Source organism: Schistocerca piceifrons, chromosome 10 (assembly GCF_021461385.2).
Source record: "Schistocerca piceifrons isolate TAMUIC-IGC-003096 chromosome 10, iqSchPice1.1, whole genome shotgun sequence".
NCBI classification, from domain to species: domain Eukaryota; kingdom Metazoa; phylum Arthropoda; class Insecta; order Orthoptera; family Acrididae; genus Schistocerca; species Schistocerca piceifrons.
In genome coordinates, this window is record NC_060147.1 from 36,546,338 (window position 1) to 36,565,237 (window position 18,900).

The 18,900-nt window shown below is 41.7% G+C and overlaps 1 protein-coding gene across 1 annotated transcript in view; it reads right to left on the minus strand.

The window, feature by feature from the left end:
• Window positions 1-1,364: 1,364 nt before the first annotated feature.
• Window positions 1,365-18,900, minus strand: part of LOC124718665 (mothers against decapentaplegic homolog 6) — a 235,969-nt gene continuing 218,433 nt past the window's right edge. Inside the window, exons 4-6 of the mRNA XM_047244292.1 lie at window positions 11,363-11,566; window positions 8,525-8,828; window positions 1,365-6,543 (exon numbers count right to left, since the gene is read on the minus strand). Coding sequence (XP_047100248.1) covers window positions 6,540-6,543; window positions 8,525-8,828; window positions 11,363-11,566 — 512 coding nt within the window. The 3' untranslated portion in view covers window positions 1,365-6,539. The remainder of the gene's footprint in view (window positions 6,544-8,524; window positions 8,829-11,362; window positions 11,567-18,900) is intronic.

Sequence of the window (18,900 nt, forward strand, 5' to 3'; positions counted from 1 at the left end):
AACTTTGTGTACTTACAACTTCCCAATATATTTACTCCATTATGAGATTCATTGTTGATAATCTTGCGTGCTATGAACCCAATTAAATGTACCATGATCACAACAGAAGAAAGGAACGTTCATCATTGCGATCTCAAAACTCTAACTTGGTGTACAGTACTCCAGTATTGAACATGTAATTCATTGCCAAATAACATAAAATACCTATGTGGCAGAAGTGTATTATTTAAAAATAAAATGATATGTTTGCTTGATAAAACTTTCTATTCATCGGCTGATTTTTATATCGAGTTCTTAAGCATATATGTTTAGTGTTTATGTATTGTATAACATGTATTAATTTGTGTATGACATTTTATCATTTTGCTTCTGTCTTATTCCAGTTTCACGTTTTTATTTGCTGTGCACCTTTTTGTTCATTAACTATACTCTATTGTATGTAACCAACATTCATATATTCTTCACTTTCCAAATCCTAGCATCTCACACGCATAAAGTGCTCTATAGAATATATGTATAAATAAATCAATAAAAAATGCAATTTGATTTCTAACCATTAGTCTTATCAGCAACTTTGTGTACTGTTTTCAGAGAGAGAAGAGAGAGAGAGAGAGAGAGAGAGAGAGAGAGAGAGAGAGAGAGAGATTGATTCCCCTATTTCTTTTTTATACATGCCAGCTAAGAATCATATTTAAGCTGTCTAGCCAACTTTACTCTTTCTGAAAACTCATCTGCTTATTACTATTTGCTATCCATGTGTTTGCTTCACCCTTGTGCTTTCTGCTGTGCGTTATCTTGAAAAACAATTTTGTTTAGATTTTGTTCTTTCCCCACTTGCTTCTGGTAATTTACCAGATCTCCACACACTTTAGAAAAAAAATGCTTCAAAGTCAGAAGTTATACAATTTATCCTTCTTTGCCAGTCATAGTTCTTCAGGCGTGCTCATACAATATTGATCTTTTTTGATAATTTCATCTGTGTCATTTGCTTTGGCATGTGATTAAAGGTCTGGGAAATGCATGGACTAATCTGAAATAGTAATTTACTAGTGGACTTTATAACACAGATTTTATAGACACATTTATCTGCTCTGCAATTTTGTATTTCAAAAGGATCCTACTTCACTTGAATGGGTGCCAATTGCTTCGTACATTCATAACCTGACTTGCTCATCACAGTACCCAAGATATACACACATGCACTTAAAGGGACACATGAGCACAATAATTTAAACACTGTTTTCTTTCAGATTTGAGCACTAAAGTGTATACTTAATGAGTATACAGCTAGGTTTTTATTTTCTCACTGGCAGAGGTGTTACAGGAATAAACTCAGGAAAGGTTAAGAGCAATGAAAACACTTGTTTAAAATTCCTTCATGTTTATTATAAATGAGGCATTGTCACTCCTGCCAAGGAGTGCAAATCATTCCACTGTTTCAAGCATGCATTTTCACATTCACACTCACTTTTTTGTACAATATATACATTCAGAAAAATGAGAAACCAGTAGTTTCTCTTAAATCTTTCATCTGATTGTCACCTTTAAGTCTCAATAATTTCCACAATTTATACTCGGTAATGTAGGAAAAAATTTTGTAAGTGAAGAGCTCTCAGCTGTGCTACGATCTCCAAAAGACAGTAAGTGATTCAATGATCCTAATATTGTCAGTATCAAAATACATTTCTACTGTGGTGCATTATTTATGCAGAAAATGGGCTCAGAAATTCATCTTAAATGCCAATGCTTTAGTTTTGTACAAAAGGAAATAACAATTGACCAGAGCATAACAGGGCACAATCATGGTGGAATCCAACTGTGAAACAACATACAACTTCCACGATATACACTGGGAAAGCCTGCATTCCAAAGCAGTTACCCTTATCAAATATACATGCATCACAATAATATATGAGAGAATTTTTCAATATGAAACCCTGCTATTGAATTAAATGGAGTACTACAAACTACATAAATTTCACAAAACACTTTACAATTATAGTTTTCAGGAACAACATTTTGCAGTGGTACAAATTACATTGTAACAGCAGATCAATGTATTAAATTTCTCAGTATTCTGTTCTGCAACCAGTTATATAACTGAAAAAACACAAAAAAATCTTCTTTTTAATAATTTCTATCTTAATAAAAGAAGTAACCATTTTTGACAGTGATGTGTTGTAATGTAACACAGTTGTATCTCTTAACAGCTGAATATATGAGAGACCATACAATTTACAAGTGTTATACAGCATCACAAGCAGTTTTAAGAAGAAATTATCTTGTCTCCTTACACAGGAGTTGTACCCGCTATACTCTGGAATTACCTTTTTACCAGAACTATGTTAATAACAACCTCAGAAATCCACCTTTGTAGAACATGCCTTTTGTCAGCTGAACAGGCATTTTAATACTGACACAGCAACTTACTTTGTTCACATCCTTAAAAGTTCTCCTCATAGTACTCACTGAGTACAAGAAATACCAAATATTGGCAATTAGATAATTTTTGCCATCTGTAGCCCAAAGGTATAAAGGAATTAGAAATGTTACAGTTTTACCACAGAGGTACTATAACCATATGTTAGCATGAACATTGAACCTGCAAAGCAAAGTACATTGACTCTCAAGCAGATGTTTGTATTTTGTATTTTTAAGGAACAGGTTACAAGCAAATCTGATATAATGTGCACACTTGTGATGAAGCCACAATACAACACAGAGAAATGCCAAACTGATAATACTATTTCTACAGGTAATTGCTTTGCAATATTACTGCTCTGCTTCTGTCGACAGGAAACATTCTGACATTTTGTGCCCTTAAGTTTCCCATGCAGGATCATGGACGTACAAAATTTTTGTTTTTTCCCCCCTCTTATTCAATTTTTTATGAAGTATGAGTAAAAACCTTCCAAACAAATTGTTACAACACTATTGCTAACGCCAAAGATTGAGAGTTCCAAAGGATTACGCAAATGGCACAGTTTTTCAAATCGGTAACACAAAACTTCAAACAAACAAGTATAGTACATTTAAACATGATTTATGGACACTGCTTCATGTTGTAGCGTGGCCTATCTCAAAGTGTACTCTCAGTATGGTTTCTGGTTGGCTACAGCAGTGTTTGTAAATACAAACCAGTAAAGAGCCCTCAAATTTAACAATAGATTTGTGGAACAGCAAGAAAATAAATAGTTTAAATCTGCAACCAACCTCCTCCTTTTGCACACACTTGCCCTGAATGTGTAAGTACAATATACAAATATAAAAATGGCACATAAATAATATTTTTTACATATACATATTTATATATATATTTATAGGTATTTAAATAAATTTCTTTTTACAATAAAGCTGCCATGTGCAGTACAACATTTCCATAAAACCATTAACAAGCTCATTGTCTTTGCAATATTAGAAAGGAGGAGCACGGAACACTTTTGCAGATTGAAAATTACATTCGACAGACTCTACTACAAATTGCCAATAAAGGCTTCAGTGCGTATTTATGGCAGTCAGTTCAGTTTAGGCACAGCCACCAGACAAGTTTCCATTTAAAGCTAAATCATACAGAAGTAAAGGCAAAACTGGAATACAATGAAATGAAGTCAATGGTTTTAGGACTACAGTGAAACATAACAATAAAAATGAGAAAAATGGGGTGCACATTTGCTTCAAAATTTTGATTATAATATTTGGCACATAATATCCTTCCTCGTGGCAACAAGCACAGCAGTGATTTTAACGAATTCCACACGGAATTTAAAAAATCACCGCTAGTACTATTGGTATTTTTAAAAAAGCTTGAAAGAGATACTGCTTCACACATAAAATATCACCTCTTTAAGCAGTTTTAGGCACTCTAGCCTAATCATTTTTTTACGAACCTGAACACAGTCTAAGTGCTGTTGCTAGTAATTTCATGTACTGAAATACTGATGCCAGCAGAATTTCAATGTTGACTGTGTTGCTAATAAGCATCACTTCAGGGACAAAGTGGCACTAATAAAATGTGTACAAATTAACACAGGCACAAAGAGCAATTTAGTTTTATGTCATCTATTTAATACAATTTTTTTCAAAAATTTCAAAATTACTTTCTCTCTCCACTGCCATGTAACTCCTACCTTTCTATCACATGAAGGCAAAATGGTGAAGGCATATCTTGTTGGACCAGAAGAACTAGCAACTATTTTCACAGCATTGAAGGAAGTTTAATATTTTAACAACACTGAAGGCACTGTTTTCTCACCAAATAACCATCCCAAACAATACAATTCTGATAATTGATAACAAAAGTGCTTTTTTTCTTCTTTTTTTATCTTAACATTGCCAACTCTTCTTATTGCACGTATTTATACTTTCTTTTTTTTTTTACAAAAAAAGGCAATATCAGTTTCCATTTTCTCTGGAAAGTTACACTGAAAGCTCATCGAATCAGTGAAGGCCGCTGAATATTTAAATTAATATCTTTGGACAGCTCACATTTACCTACTGGCTGCTACATGTGGCCACCTACCTACCTATCTGAATTGCACTTGCTTCCTCTCTACTGTTACCCGGACTTTGAACTGTATAGTGCCACAAGTGGCAAAGGCGGTGAGGAATTCGTATGTTTACTATCTTTAATTTTGTTTTACTGCATGATGAGGAGCAGTGTTTCAGACTAGATATAAAATGCTCTGTGCTGCAGGCTTGATGAATAAATGAAAACTTGTGTAAAAAAAAAATTGCAAATGATAACAGCGCTATCACAATAGGCAGCTTTAGAAAGTGGAGTCTATTTCAGTAGTCTTCCAGCGGTGTTCAGCTACAATCTCCAGACAAATTCTTTGGACAAACCACAACGGAATACGACACCACTGAAGTGTTTCTTCCAGTCTCCATTCATTTAGCAACAAAAATGCTCTGTCTTACAAATTACGGAAGTATGTAAACTTAAATTACAGCTCGATTCAAAATTCTGAATTGTTCTTGTGCTCAGTTTAACTCCTGTTCGAGATTCATACATTCGTGTGTGACATTTGAATATATAGCTCTGTAAGATCTTTACATTCATATGTGACATATGAATATACAGATTAAATTACTCTAAGTCTGCAGCACAGAGAAATCTCCCAAGAAAAAGCTTACGAGCTGGCAAAACTTCGCAACATGATGGACTCCTATGGACAGGAAGCAAGTGAACTGAATGATAAAAATTATAAGTGTGAATCAGCACAAAAACTGAAACCTGAATTGAAGTCAATACGGAATTACACGAAAGTCTAAGAAGATAAAATGTTCGATACAGAGGAAACAAACTAAAAGTGGAATGGAAAAGTGGGAAAAACGAGCTGAACATTGTTCAATAGATTTTGGCAAGCAAGTTTATGAATATGAAAGCGCTTTGGATAAAATACAGGAGGATTTACGGACAGCAGAAGAAAGAATAAAAAGACCTACTTGAACAAAATGTGGAGTAAAAGAGATTTCGTAGAAGAAGAAAAATAAAGAAAAAAAAGGCACAAGCCTGCAGAACAGACCACAAAATGTCAATTATTGCAGCTTTACAAGATAGTGCTGAAAACCACAGACAAACTGCTTAATTATTCACATAAGCCGGAGAGAACAATCTCGATACACTGTACATTATGTATAACATGTGGTATTTCCATTTATATTATTTATATTTTTATATATATATATATTTATATGTATATGCGTAACTTTAATCCGTTCCATACTTTACAAACGTAATATACAAAATAGCTCTGGTAAACACTGAGCAGAAATTCAGAGGCCTACGATGCCCCTCTGAGGTACCCCCTCAGTCAGCTCTCGCGTAGACGCCACCTTCCCGCACTACTATCACAAGGCACCTTGCAGAAGAAAAAAAAGCAAGCTCTCCCTTCCCTGGCACGAGCACAAACACTGCTGTGCTCCTCCCAGAACACAGCGTCAGATGTGCCGGGCAGAGCCGGCAGTGTGCACTGAATTGTCTGCCCTGCCGCAGACATCCGAGACACTCGACGTCCGCCACGACGAGTCGAGGAAGGCACTACAGTGCTTACAGTAGCAATGTCACCCCTGAAGAATACTCACTATTTATGTAATTCTGCTTCACTTTCACTGTCTTTCTTCTGTCCAGTCTCCGTTAATGTTCAGGAGCGTGTAGGGGAGGGGAAGGTTTAAAACAAAAATTATCGACCACCGAGCCGATCCCTGAGTTTTCGATCACAACCCTCGTTCTGCGATTTCAGCAGTCGAAAAAAAACAAAGCAGTCGTATCACACTTATCCGTCTACACGAGAGTCGGTGCTTCGGCAACCCCCGGCACGACGCGCAGTCGCCCGAACAGTTTGTGTCGAGAGACGGTCCGACACCCTCGAGGACTCCGGACCCTGTCGATCTTGCGGTATACGCCGGCAGTACGCGCCGAGCGACTTTCCACTGCACAGGTGAAGCTTCGACACTTTACGGTAGTCGCACGTGCCGTGATGCGCACTCGCTCGGATGTTCGACAGTGGGGAAGTGTGTCGTTCCACTGGCAGCTGTCATCACCTGTGACAGAAGATAACGTGTGATTAGTGCTATGAAAAATATTAATTCAAGTAACAGGAATGAAAAAATTCTGTCTTATTTTATTTATGAAAGTTGAATAGGAGCAACAATGACACTGAGAAGTCAGTAGGGATGTATTCCTTTCTGGAATGTACAGTTTGTTTATGGGTGTGGATATTAAGCCAAGTGCCAAACCAGATCTTCATGCCAATTACTTTGTGGTAAACACATTATGTGTTTCACTATAGAGATCACCTCATCCACTAAATGAAAGCTCCAACATCAGAACTGTATTTCATCAAGCCTTTGTAGCTGTGCAACTAGTGAGTGGTTATGATTAAAGTGCAGCTACTCACAGAAGTGCAGTGTGGGGTGTAATTATCGTATAGGAACGAAATCTTGTAGATATTCTAATGCATTAATACAGACAGGTTTAAGCTGGGGGGGGATATCCAATTTTGGCCACCACGTGCAAATCTGAAACTATGAATACAAAAAGGACAAATCACATTATTTCCACATGTAATCGATTAGGAACAAGGCATGTCCATAAAATTTCAAACAAGTGAGAAAAGCATAATGTTAATTTTATTAACGCTGGTTACACATTTTGTTCAATATGAGCACTAGGAATGTTAACAAGATGCTGTAGAGTGCCAGTTTTGCACCTGGTAGCCAAAATTGGAACTACTTTTTTCCCATTATTAATCAATTCCATATTAAGGCAATAGCGTATGTACCAAGTTTTGTAGCCATACTATAATTAATATCCACACTGGAGCTCCGTGAGTAGCTGCACTTTAATTATAACCCCCCCCCCCCCCCCCCCCTCCGGTAGCTGCTGTGGAACCAACACCTCCAGAACTCTTGGGACCAAATGGATGGGAAGGAAGCTCTGAGTAAGGCAAAGGCCTGCTCTGGTAGTGAAATTATGTGGGGATGTGCGTTTATAGTTGGGATGCACAGTTTTAATGGGTCTCTCAATGTGAATACATTTAAAAAATACCACCTTCAGCCAGTAAAGTCATGGTGCAACAATCAGCTCTGACGTGTACTGTGCTACCCTCACAAAACAAAACAAAAAACAACAACAACAACAACTTGAGTGTGTTCATTGCCACAAAAATGCAAACAAACTTCTCTATCTACATGACAATGCAAGGCCTCACATAGGCTGAGCATTCAAGAGGAACTAACTTCATTGGACTGTTCTTTCTCATCCACCCTACAGTCCCGATATCACACCTTCTGATTTCTATCTGTTTGGCCCAATGAAGGGCGCCCCCTGCAAGAAGCAGTATGTGGATGATGGGGAGGTTATTCATGTGGCACGAGATTGGCTCCAACATTGACCAGCAGAGTCGTACTATACAGGCATACATGCCCATGTAACACATGGACATTATGTTGAAAAATGGGTTTTTTTTTTAAAAAATAGTGTTCGTAGCAAATAAAGTGGAGAATATTATGGTGTACTGGAATTCTGAATTAAACCAAAGTAATTTCAGGAAAGAAATGTATTGTCTTACTTATTGAAGGCCCCTCGTAATTTGTAAATCTTTCTTCCTTTTTAAAAACTTATAACCTGACATAAAAACTATTTTTATTCCACACTAATCATGACAAACTACACTTCATAAACACTGTAGGCAGGCACATTTAGACTTGATAAAAAGGTAGGAGGAAGACTAACTTCTACCGAGCAAGTTGTGACTTATCGGACGATCTTTAAGATCATCATCAGTCGCAGGACTGACTGAATAAAGTCGGTACGGTGAAAGAAGAGCCCTGACAGTTCACATACGCTAAGTGTGGCTGCTTCCCACAACCCGCCACACTGCACAATTGTGTGTTTCTGGCAATGTCTCAGCGTCTATTGCGTATTTCAGTACCACTGGCAGCCTCGGGCACTTTGCCGTCAGGTGTCGGGGCTCCCCTTTGCCGTACGAAGCATGGCTCGCCAGACAAATCTGCGACTCACCTGCAGGGCGCGAGCAGCACCTCGAGCCAGCAGGGACAGGCCGTCACCTCCTGGCGGGAGTACTTGGGGCCCCAGCCCTTGGCGAAGCTGATGCGCACCGAGTTGGGGTCGACGGGCCCTTCGGCGCAGCGGTCCGGCACCGCTCTGCTGCGGTCGAAGATGTCGAGGCAGTAGCCGGGCGGCACCCTGTAGACGAGGGGCGCCCGCGAGTCCGGGTCGTCCAGGGTCGGCGAGTTGACGAAGATGGGCGCCTTGCTGCGGTTGTGCGCCCACACCGTGTCTCCCTCCAGGCTCAGGGTCACACCTGAGGAAGAGGGGCACAGTGTCACAAAGATTTTCCGTGTACAATTGAAATATGTGGCACGTGTCGTGCATAATGTCAAGAAAAATTATAACACATTACTCGAGGGGGCACATGTAGATCATCAGTGTAAATTTTTTTACCGAATTGTGCAAAAAGCTGCTTCAGTTCTGATCATCTGTAGTACTACATAAAAACAAATCACCATCTAACATTGTTACCAAAAGTCTCAAAAAGTTCTCTACCAATTGATTTTCTCAATACGCTAATGAACATACAGACAGACACAGAGTACATATTTTTTTAAATGACAATGTACAAATGTCATGTTGAAAGCAACTGTGAGAATGAAAATACTGTGCAATGCTGCGAATCTCTTTCTCTTAGTCAGTTTGTTTTGAGAGAGGAGTGCATGTAAATCATTAGACAAATTTTCTCCCCCATATATATTGTGTTTCCTTAAATATATTTTCAAACAAAAATTGTGTACACAACAATTTGCTGTTTTGTTTTATTCCTCATCAGTGGTTTTACAGAAAAGAGTAAAGTTGTAGTTTATAAATTATTACTAGAATACTACTACAGAATCTGGATTGTCTGAAACTTTGTAATTTGACCCCGAAACATTTTAGAACCAACAGAAGTACTATCATTGAAGCTACTATCCACACAGATCCAGCAACTGGAGATCTCTCATACCCTGTATACCAATGATCCCCAATCGATTTACCCATTGATTGTAAGCAACTTCAGCTCCCAATCAAGGTCTCGTTTGCAATAACAATAAACAAGGCTCAAGGTCAGAGAGAGAGAGAGAGTGAGAAGACGAGGGTAGGGTTGGGGGGGGGAGAAGAATATGGACAATGAGATGGAAGAGGAGAAGTGCGATAGAGGAGGGAGGAGGTGATGCACAAAGAGATGGGGAGAGGAGGAGATGATGGGAAGAGAGGAGGGAGGCAGACATGGGCAGAGAGACGGTGGGGTGAGGGTGGTAGGATTATGGTATATACCTGTACATCCAATTCCCATATATACTTGGCAACTGCAAAGCATTGCCGAGTTCCCTAGTCATTGTAATAAGATATAGTTATGTGGAAACTGTGGAGTCAGTAGCAGTAGCTAGTATGCAGTTTTGCAGTATTCAGAGATAGTGCCCAATTTGAAAAATAACACTCTATGTTATCATCCCATTTCATATCCCTACAAAGTGTTACATCCAGGTATTTGTATGAGTTGGCCGATTCCAACTGTGACTCATTGATAGTATAGTCATAGGACACTTGTGACTAATCACAGAGTAATGGCTATGGTGAAAAATCGGATCAATGTTGGTGCAGTGAGGAGGGAAACAAGTTGTGAATTCATAAAATGTGACGTGTCCTGTGCTGCGATTCGCTGACAGGGTCACGTGTCCTGTGCTGCGATTCGCTGACAGGGTCACGTGTCCTGTGCTGCGATTCGCTGACAGGGTCACGTGTCCTGTGCTGCGATTCGCTGACAGGGTCACGTGTCCTGTGCTGCGATTCGCTGACAGGGTCACGTGTCCTGTGCTGCGATTCGCTGACAGGGTCACGTGTCCTGTGCTGCGATTCGCTGACAGGGTCACGTGTCCTGTGCTGCGATTCGCTGACAGGGTCACGTGTCCTGTGCTGCGATTCGCTGACAGGGTCACGTGTCCTGTGCTGCGATTCGCTGACAGGGTCACGTGTCCTGTGCTGCGATTCGCTGACAGGGTCACGTGTCCTGTGCTGCGATTCGCTGACAGGGTCACGTGTCCTGTGCTGCGATTCGCTGACAGGGTCACGTGTCCTGTGCTGCGATTCGCTGACAGGGTCACGTGTCCTGTGCTGCGATTCGCTGACAGGGTCACGTGTCCTGTGCTGCGATTCGCTGACAGGGTCACGTGTCCTGTGCTGCGATTCGCTGACAGGGTCACGTGTCCTGTGCTGCGATTCGCTGACAGGGTCACGTGTCCTGTGCTGCGATTCGCTGACAGGGTCACGTGTCCTGTGCTGCGATTCGCTGACAGGGTCACGTGTCCTGTGCTGCGATTCGCTGACAGGGTCACGTGTCCTGTGCTGTGATTCGCTTGACAGGGTCAAGTGTCCTGTGCTGCGATTCGCTTGACAGGGTCAAGTGTCCTGTGCTGCGATTCGCTTGACAGGGTCAAGTGTCCTGTGCTGCGATTCGCTTGACAGGGTCAAGTGTCCTGTGCTGCGATTTGCTGACAGGGTCAAGTGTCCTGTGCTGCGATTCACTGACAGAGTCAAGTGTCCTGTGCTGCGATTCGCTGACGAGGTCACGTGTCCTGTGCTGCGATTCGCTGACAAGGTCACGGGTCCTGTGCAGTGATTGGCTGACAAGCAAACCGGACAGCCACCATGTTTGTTTCAGTGTTTTCGTTATTATACTTGCCTATGACGAAAAGAGGTAGTGCCAGTGACACACCCCACTGGAGATTGTCTCCACAATGCGCCATTTTTGGTACAGTTTGTTGCGCTAATGTTGGAAATGTGAGGCCTGAGGCGTGTACTCACCGAGCCCTATCTTGGGGCGGGTACGCCGGACGGCGTCGTGGGCGGCCGAGGGCGCGAGTGCCTCTATGCAGAGCCCGTCGCCCGCGTGCGGCGCCGAGAAGACGCTGACGGTGGCCGCCTCCACAGGGAACAGCCGCCCCACACGTGTCGCCAGCTCCCAGTAAGCGAGCTTGCACCACACGCGTCCGCCGCCGAACCCGTCACCTGCACACCACACACACATCTCGTTGTCAAAAGAGCTACTCTAGTGAGTCCCTCTGTCACTTACGTCCATCATTTTGTGCCTCCACACCGTACTTCGAGTGAATTTACTAAGTCTCAACCAGTTGCTTTCTAAATCGACATGTTCAGGTGATATTGAAAATTCAGTAACAGGTTTCGCATCTCTTCCAAAGTGGCAGAAATTTTTCATGTCACACAATCGGGTGTACTGCTGGTGCTCCCCATTTTCCCTGAGAAAACACCTGATGAGGATGCCAGGTTACGCCGTCGTCGAAATACTGTGTTGGGAAGACGCAGATCATCTGCAGTACATCTGTTTCTACAAGATGACAACGAATCGACGGGAAAGTAAGAAACTATATGACAAGCTGACAAGAAATTGGACATTTCTAAGAAATGTTCAGGAAAACGTCTGCCACTTTGTGAGAATATATCGCTAGAAGGTTATCCGAGTTCATGGCACCCAGCCCGAACTCCACATTGCCTATCTAGTGGCTTGCAGAGGACAACAAAAATCTGATTTTCACACAATTATTTAGCGAAATTAAAAATTTATAAAATACTGATGTAATCTACTCATTAAGGACTATTATCTTATGTTAAATATTTAACACTGTAAGACAAGCACGAGTGTTAAGACAGTGTAACTCGCGGCGCACATATTACCCAGACTATATTCATCCACTATTTGAGAATGGGAGCACACAATGACTTCCAGCAAACTTCAGATATAATTTCCAAGCTTTTTAAAACTTTTTCCCGTATACATGCCTAACACACTAACTCACTTGTAAAATAATCAGATGACGGAAGGTGTTTTCCACATGGGAGTTCGATTCTGCAAACAATTGGGGTGGACCAGTTAGTTACGTATATTGTTGGCGAATTTTCGATGTCACCTGAAGTTGTCCATACAGCTCGAAGCCGGTTGTTATGTAATAAACACACCTGAAACTGTTGCGACTCGTTTATTAGTAACGTTTATTCACATCCTTTACGCATCAATACATCAAACGCCATACATCAATAGTTTGATTAGCTTCAGGAGTCTCACAACTTTTCAAAAAATACGTAAGAGGAACGAATGTAACACAACATCAAAATATTTGTTAACACAAAAATGTTTAAATACATTCAAAGAATTGAAAGATATTGTTTGTGATATGAACAAATAGCTTATCATTTGTACATTAATAAATAGGTATAACACGAAATAAATATTGTATGTAACAGAAAGAAATATAAAATCTTCTGGAGGATTAAAATCGTGTGCTGGAAGGGGACTGGAACTCGGGACCTTTGCCTTTCGTGAGCACGTACTCCCCGACTAAGCTATCCAAACATGATTCACGGTTTGTGCACTTGCCCGCGACAGGCGAAGGTTCCGAGTTCGAGTCTCGGTCTGGCACAGTTTTAGTCTGCGAGAAAGTTTCGTTGTACGTAGCATTTTGTAAGTTTAATTTTAACGCTGTTATTGCTGGTGTTTGCAAAAGCCATCCTGATGTCTCCATGCAAAGACGATGTACAAAAATGCGCAATCTACTCGACAATATAGTTGGTGTAAAAGTTATTGAATTATACGGGGGGGTCGTATCAGCAGTGCTTCTACGCAAATCAGGCCAACGCTTATTCTTAAGTGTTTCGAATTCATGACGCAGTTCCAGTGTTCTGTTATGAGGGCGTGAATGGGATGGAGGAGATGGATATAGGAAAACCGAAATTATATGTATGTGTATTTGAACCAGGTGTTCGGGAAACCATGGACAGAGCCGCAAGTTGCTTTCGGTTCCTTCCGCACGTGACTCAGTCGCACGAAGAGCGCCATCTTGGATGTACGCCAAGCGGGTCGTGCTGGGGCAGATAAACGTCCTGCACACAACAGCGACGACTATAACTACCGAATTTTCCTTCGCTGCTCTCCCGCTGTCATAGTAACTTAAAGACTTGCATTACCACGATTTTAGTAGCATAAAATTAAAATTTAAAACAGTCTTGATCGCATTTTTTTTTTATTGGAGTGAGTGACCGGTTTTGACTCTTTCATAGAGTCATCTTCAGACTCTGCTGACGATTAATCTTGTGTTCTTTGTATAGTATTACATTTATTTTCCGGCTTGTCTTTCTCTCAGGATGACAATATTTCCGGCTAGTCGAAAAATAATTATAATACTATACAAGGAATACAAGATTAATCGTCAACAGAGTCTTAAGATGACTCTATGAAAGAGTCGAAACCGGTCATTCACTCCGATTTAATAAAAAAAAAATAAAAAAAAAAAAAACGATCAAGACTGTTTTAAATTTTAATTTTAACAAATTTTAAGATCGCTGACTGTTTTCAAAAATTTCAAAAATTTTACTAACATAATCCTCGGTTCTCGCACATGTTGAAATAAATTGTGGACCAGTTGGAGGAATGGGGAAAGAAGGTGGGAGGGTATTTGGGGGGAGGAGGGGGGGGGGGAATGCCACAACCCTACCAAAAAATTACTTTTACTTGTCTCACATCCTGCCCTAACGCACAAATCCATCAGTCAAGAGACAGGCAGAGCATGTAACGAAAATTTGTAACCTAGTGCATCAAGAACTTAATGTCTTGAGGTGTCAACCATGCATGCTGTTATTACCAGCAGTCGGTAAGCATCTGGTAGAGGACCATTTCATGTGGTTACAAGGATGCGATCACCTCAGACGTCAATGCATGGTCGCGAACCGGGTTCGAACCGGAGAATGCACATGTTGCTAGGGACCGCACTAGTAGAGATGGACTAATTCTGCATATTTGTGGCTGCGCTGCCTCTTACAGTTAATCCACCATACCGCTACTGGTTCTCCTCTTCGAGGAACCATAATGGACATTCACCACGAGCTGGTGATGCAAGAATGTACGACTTGTTATTGCCACATTTGGTTCAAATGGCTCTGAGCACTACGGGACTTAACATCTGAGGTCATCAGTCCCCTAGGGCTTAGAACTACTTAAACCTAACTAACCTAAGGGCATCACACACATCCATGCCCGAGGCAGGATTCGAACCTACGACCGTAGCGGTCGCGCGGTTCCAGACTGAGGCGCCTAGAACCACTAGGCCATACCGGCCGGCTGCCACATTTGTCCACAAATGTTGTGTATTTGTATTTTTTTATCATAGGACAAGTAAATAGAATACGAGCACTTGTTTACTTAATTCCTGTGCAGGCTGTGCTATTAACTACTGTGAGTCGCCTAGCAGAAGAGAGTGTCAGGGCTTTAGGCCACGGCTGATCTATTTGTATTCTGAGAACGGCTGCTTGTTGATGGACGTAAATAGCTCCAGATTACCAGTCCCTTGAGGGGAGGTCTTTCCCGCATTCCAGGCATCCTTCCACTTTAAAGACGGCGAGTACCGCCTTTTGAGTTCTTACAACGAACCACTACATAACGCAAGTGAAATGTTATATTACTAAGACTGTAAAGTCCTAAAATAAATTTTTAAAAATCAGCAACATCGAAATTGTTACAGATACGGAAAACAATTAGAGCCAATGGAGAAAAACGGAGTAAGACAAGGATAATTTGTGCTTCCCCGACACTCTTTAGTAAATATATAGATGAAGTAATCAGGAAATGGAAAATTGTGCTTAAAAGAAGGAGTATTTTTTAGGTCGTTACAATCCTACATACGGATGGCCTAATACTAATTTTAGAGATAGAAGGTGACCTTAAGATGGTCGCTTAACCCATTACTTCCGAGCCGAGCCTCACGAATTCGCATCATACCAATGCTTTGATAATAACTGTAAGGTTAACTGTTTTTGAACGCCAGTTCCCTTAGATACTGATTCTTCATGAAGCTACCAACGCCTCTGACAAATGAATGAATTCTCCTTAGTTTTTGGAGTATCTCTAAAGTATCACGATTTTTGATTTTTACCGTTCATCAAGAAATTTATTAAGGCCATGAGGGGCTAATAAGTTGCAGGAGACAGTCAACACGTAGAAGAAACAAAAGTGATGGCATTTCAGGGAATGCAATCAGTAAGATATAAAACAATAAAAAAATAACTGACTAGTAAAATGCTGCAGCGAGTTAAAGATTCTAAATAACTAGGATGCGAAATCACATGCGAACAGAACATTAAATTTATTTCCGTAGGTGAAACGATTGTGAAAAGCCTGCACAACACAGCTAGGAAAGAACATGGCTCAGATTTTACAATACCATAGCAGTAACGGTGCATGAGTGACAACACGAAGAAAGTAGGGTACAGGTTCAAGAAATGTGTTTCTAAGAACATTTTAAGGATGTGCAAGAGAAAATCGTAGGAGTAGCGATGAAAAAACAAAAAACAAAAAATAAAAAAGCGCTCTGAGTCAATGCAATCAAAAGATACGGCCGTTTAAGCCACATTTCGATACTTCCAAACTCAATCATTAAAAACTTACGGGTACTTCCCCTAGACGCAGTATCATGAAATTTGGCAGCAAGAAAGGTTTCAGTACAAGTACAGGAATAAAACATGAGAACTGTCAATTTGTAATTATATCACATGAAATAATATGTCTTTCGTCGTTTGCCATCCGACTTCAAACTTGAAATTAAAACATTCTCGAAAGTCTTGCAATCACTGGGACCGATTGCTTGCCAGTATTAATGTCGATGAATCCGTCGGAGACTATCCATCCATTCCCGGAATGGATGGATAGTCTATATACATAATTAAGTTTGCACGGAAACCTCAGTAGTCGAGTCGTATACAGATACTTTGTCCTAAATCAATTTGCAATTGGTCTTGATCATGACAGCATTTTCTGCAAACAAAATCTAAGAGGGCTGCTCACCGCCGGATAACAGCTGTTTCGATCGATTACTATATACACTACAGGCCATTAAAATTGCTACACCAAGAAGAAATGCAGATGATAAACAAGTATTCATTGGAAAATATATTCTACTAGAACTGACATGTGATTACATTTTCGCCCAATTAGGGTGCATAGATCTTGAGAAACCAGTACCCAGAACAACCACCTCTGGCCTTAATAACGGCCTTGATACGTCTGGGCATTGAGTCAAACAGAGTTCGGATGGTGTGTACAGGTACAGCTGCCCATGCAGCTTCAACACGATACCACAGTTCATCAAGAGTAGTGACTGGCGTATTGTGACGAGCCAGTTGCTAGGCCACCATTGACCAGACGTTTTCAATTGGTGAGAGATCTGGAGAATGTGCTGACCAGGGCAGCAGTCGAACATTTTCTGTATGCAGAAAGGCCCGTACAGGACCTGCAACATGCGGTCGTGCATTATCCTGCTGAAATGTAGGGTTTCGCAGGGATCGAATGAAGGGTAGAGCCACTGGTCGTAACACATCTCAAATGTAACGTCCACTGTTCAAAGTGCTGTCAATGCGAACAAGAGGTGACCGAGACGTGTAAGCAATGGCACCGCATACCATCATGCTGGGTGATACGCCAGTATGGCGATGACGAACACACGCTTCCAATGCGCGTTCACCACGATGTCGCCAAACACGGATGCAACCATCATGATGCTCTAAACAGAACCCGGATTCATCCGAGAAAATCATGTTTTGCCATTCGTGCACCCAGGTTCGTCATCGAGTACACCATCGCAGGCGCTCCTGTCTGTGATGCAGCGTCAAGGGTAACCGCAGCGACGGTCTCCGAGCTGATACTTCACGCTGCTGCAGACGTCGTCGAACTTTTCGTGCAGATGGTTGTTGTCTTGCAAACGTCCCCATCTGATGACTCAGGAATCGAGACGTGGCTGCACGATCCGTTACAGCAATGCCGATAAGATGCCTGTCATCCCGACTGCTAGCGATACGACGCCGTTGGGATCCAGCACGGCGTTCCGTATTACCCTCCTGAACCCACCGATCCCATGTTCTCCTAACAGTCACTGGATCTCGACCAACGCGAGCAGCAATGTCGCGATACGACAAACCGCAATCGCGATAGGCTACAATCCGACCTTTATCAAAGTCGGAAACGTGATGGTACGCATTTCTCCTCCTTACACGAGGCATCACAACAACGTTTCACCAGGCAACGCCGGTCAACTGCTGCTTGTGTTTGAGAAATCGGTTGGAAACTTTCCTCATGTCAGCACGTTGTAGGTGTTGCCAACCTTGTGTGAATGGTCTGAAAAGCTAATCATTTGCATATCACAGCATCTTCTTCCTGTCGGTTAAATTTCGCGTCTGCAGCACGCCATCTTCGTGGTGTAGCAATTATGGCCAGTAGTGTACATGACCTTTACTTTTGACGACGCCTTCTGAAGATGTAAAAATACGTTGTGATCTAGAGACCCACTGTCGCTAGCAAGCAACACTGTTTGCGAGTAAGGAGCCAGTTGTGTTTCACAGGAGCGGTATTTGCCGCTTACGTTCCAGTACGCGGTTCTGCTGGAGTTATTCGTTAGTGTTCCGGAGGCGCGGCGGCACGTGGTGCGTTGCCGGCGGCGGCGGCCTTGCCAAAAGCAGGCGCTGTCCCGACCCTCCGGCGCCACGGCGTCGCGAAATATACCGGCGCCGCGCGCGACCGCTATTTCTGGACGCCGCGTAAACATATTTGACTCTCGCCCTACGGGAGGCGGGCTTGGCGTGGGCAGTTTGTTGTCGTGGCCGCATCGGCCCATCCTTACGGTCTCGTTCTGTGTTAGTGTGGCTGTTAGTCGACCACAATATTATCGCACCTGGCAGCGAGGTCGCTTCGGTCGACTTCTCGTGAGTCAGCACGTAATCTGGGTCGATATTTGCAAAACTGACCTGAAAGCATTGACAATGTGAAACATTTTCCTTCGTCAAAACTGTACTTGTTTGAATGAATTTTATGCATAGTGGATGCTGTCGAACTCCGTGACTGTTCCTTTATGGGGTTGTAGAAAAATATCCGGTACCAGTCACAATAAAAGGTTGTTTATTCGTTAGACGACCAGTTTCGGGCTTGCGCCCATCTTCAGGCGTTTATACACTAAGTACATGTTTGTACTGTTGGATACCACTGTATAAATACAAAAAATTATTTGCTGGTGACTACACAGCTACAAGTGGGACAATTTTAAGTGGTAAGGCAGCATTTGACGAAGATATATCTGTACTTACAAAAAGATGAAGCACCATTATTACAGTTATGCTGTGGTGATAGTTTTGCCACTTAGTTACACACTTATGGTCATTTTCACGTCCATATATCCGTATTACCGAGTATAGCTCCACATTACACTTTTATGATGTGCATTCGTGAAGTACACTATCTTTACATACAAACATATGGGCTGTGGTCAAAGACTTATATGTAGCAGATGTAA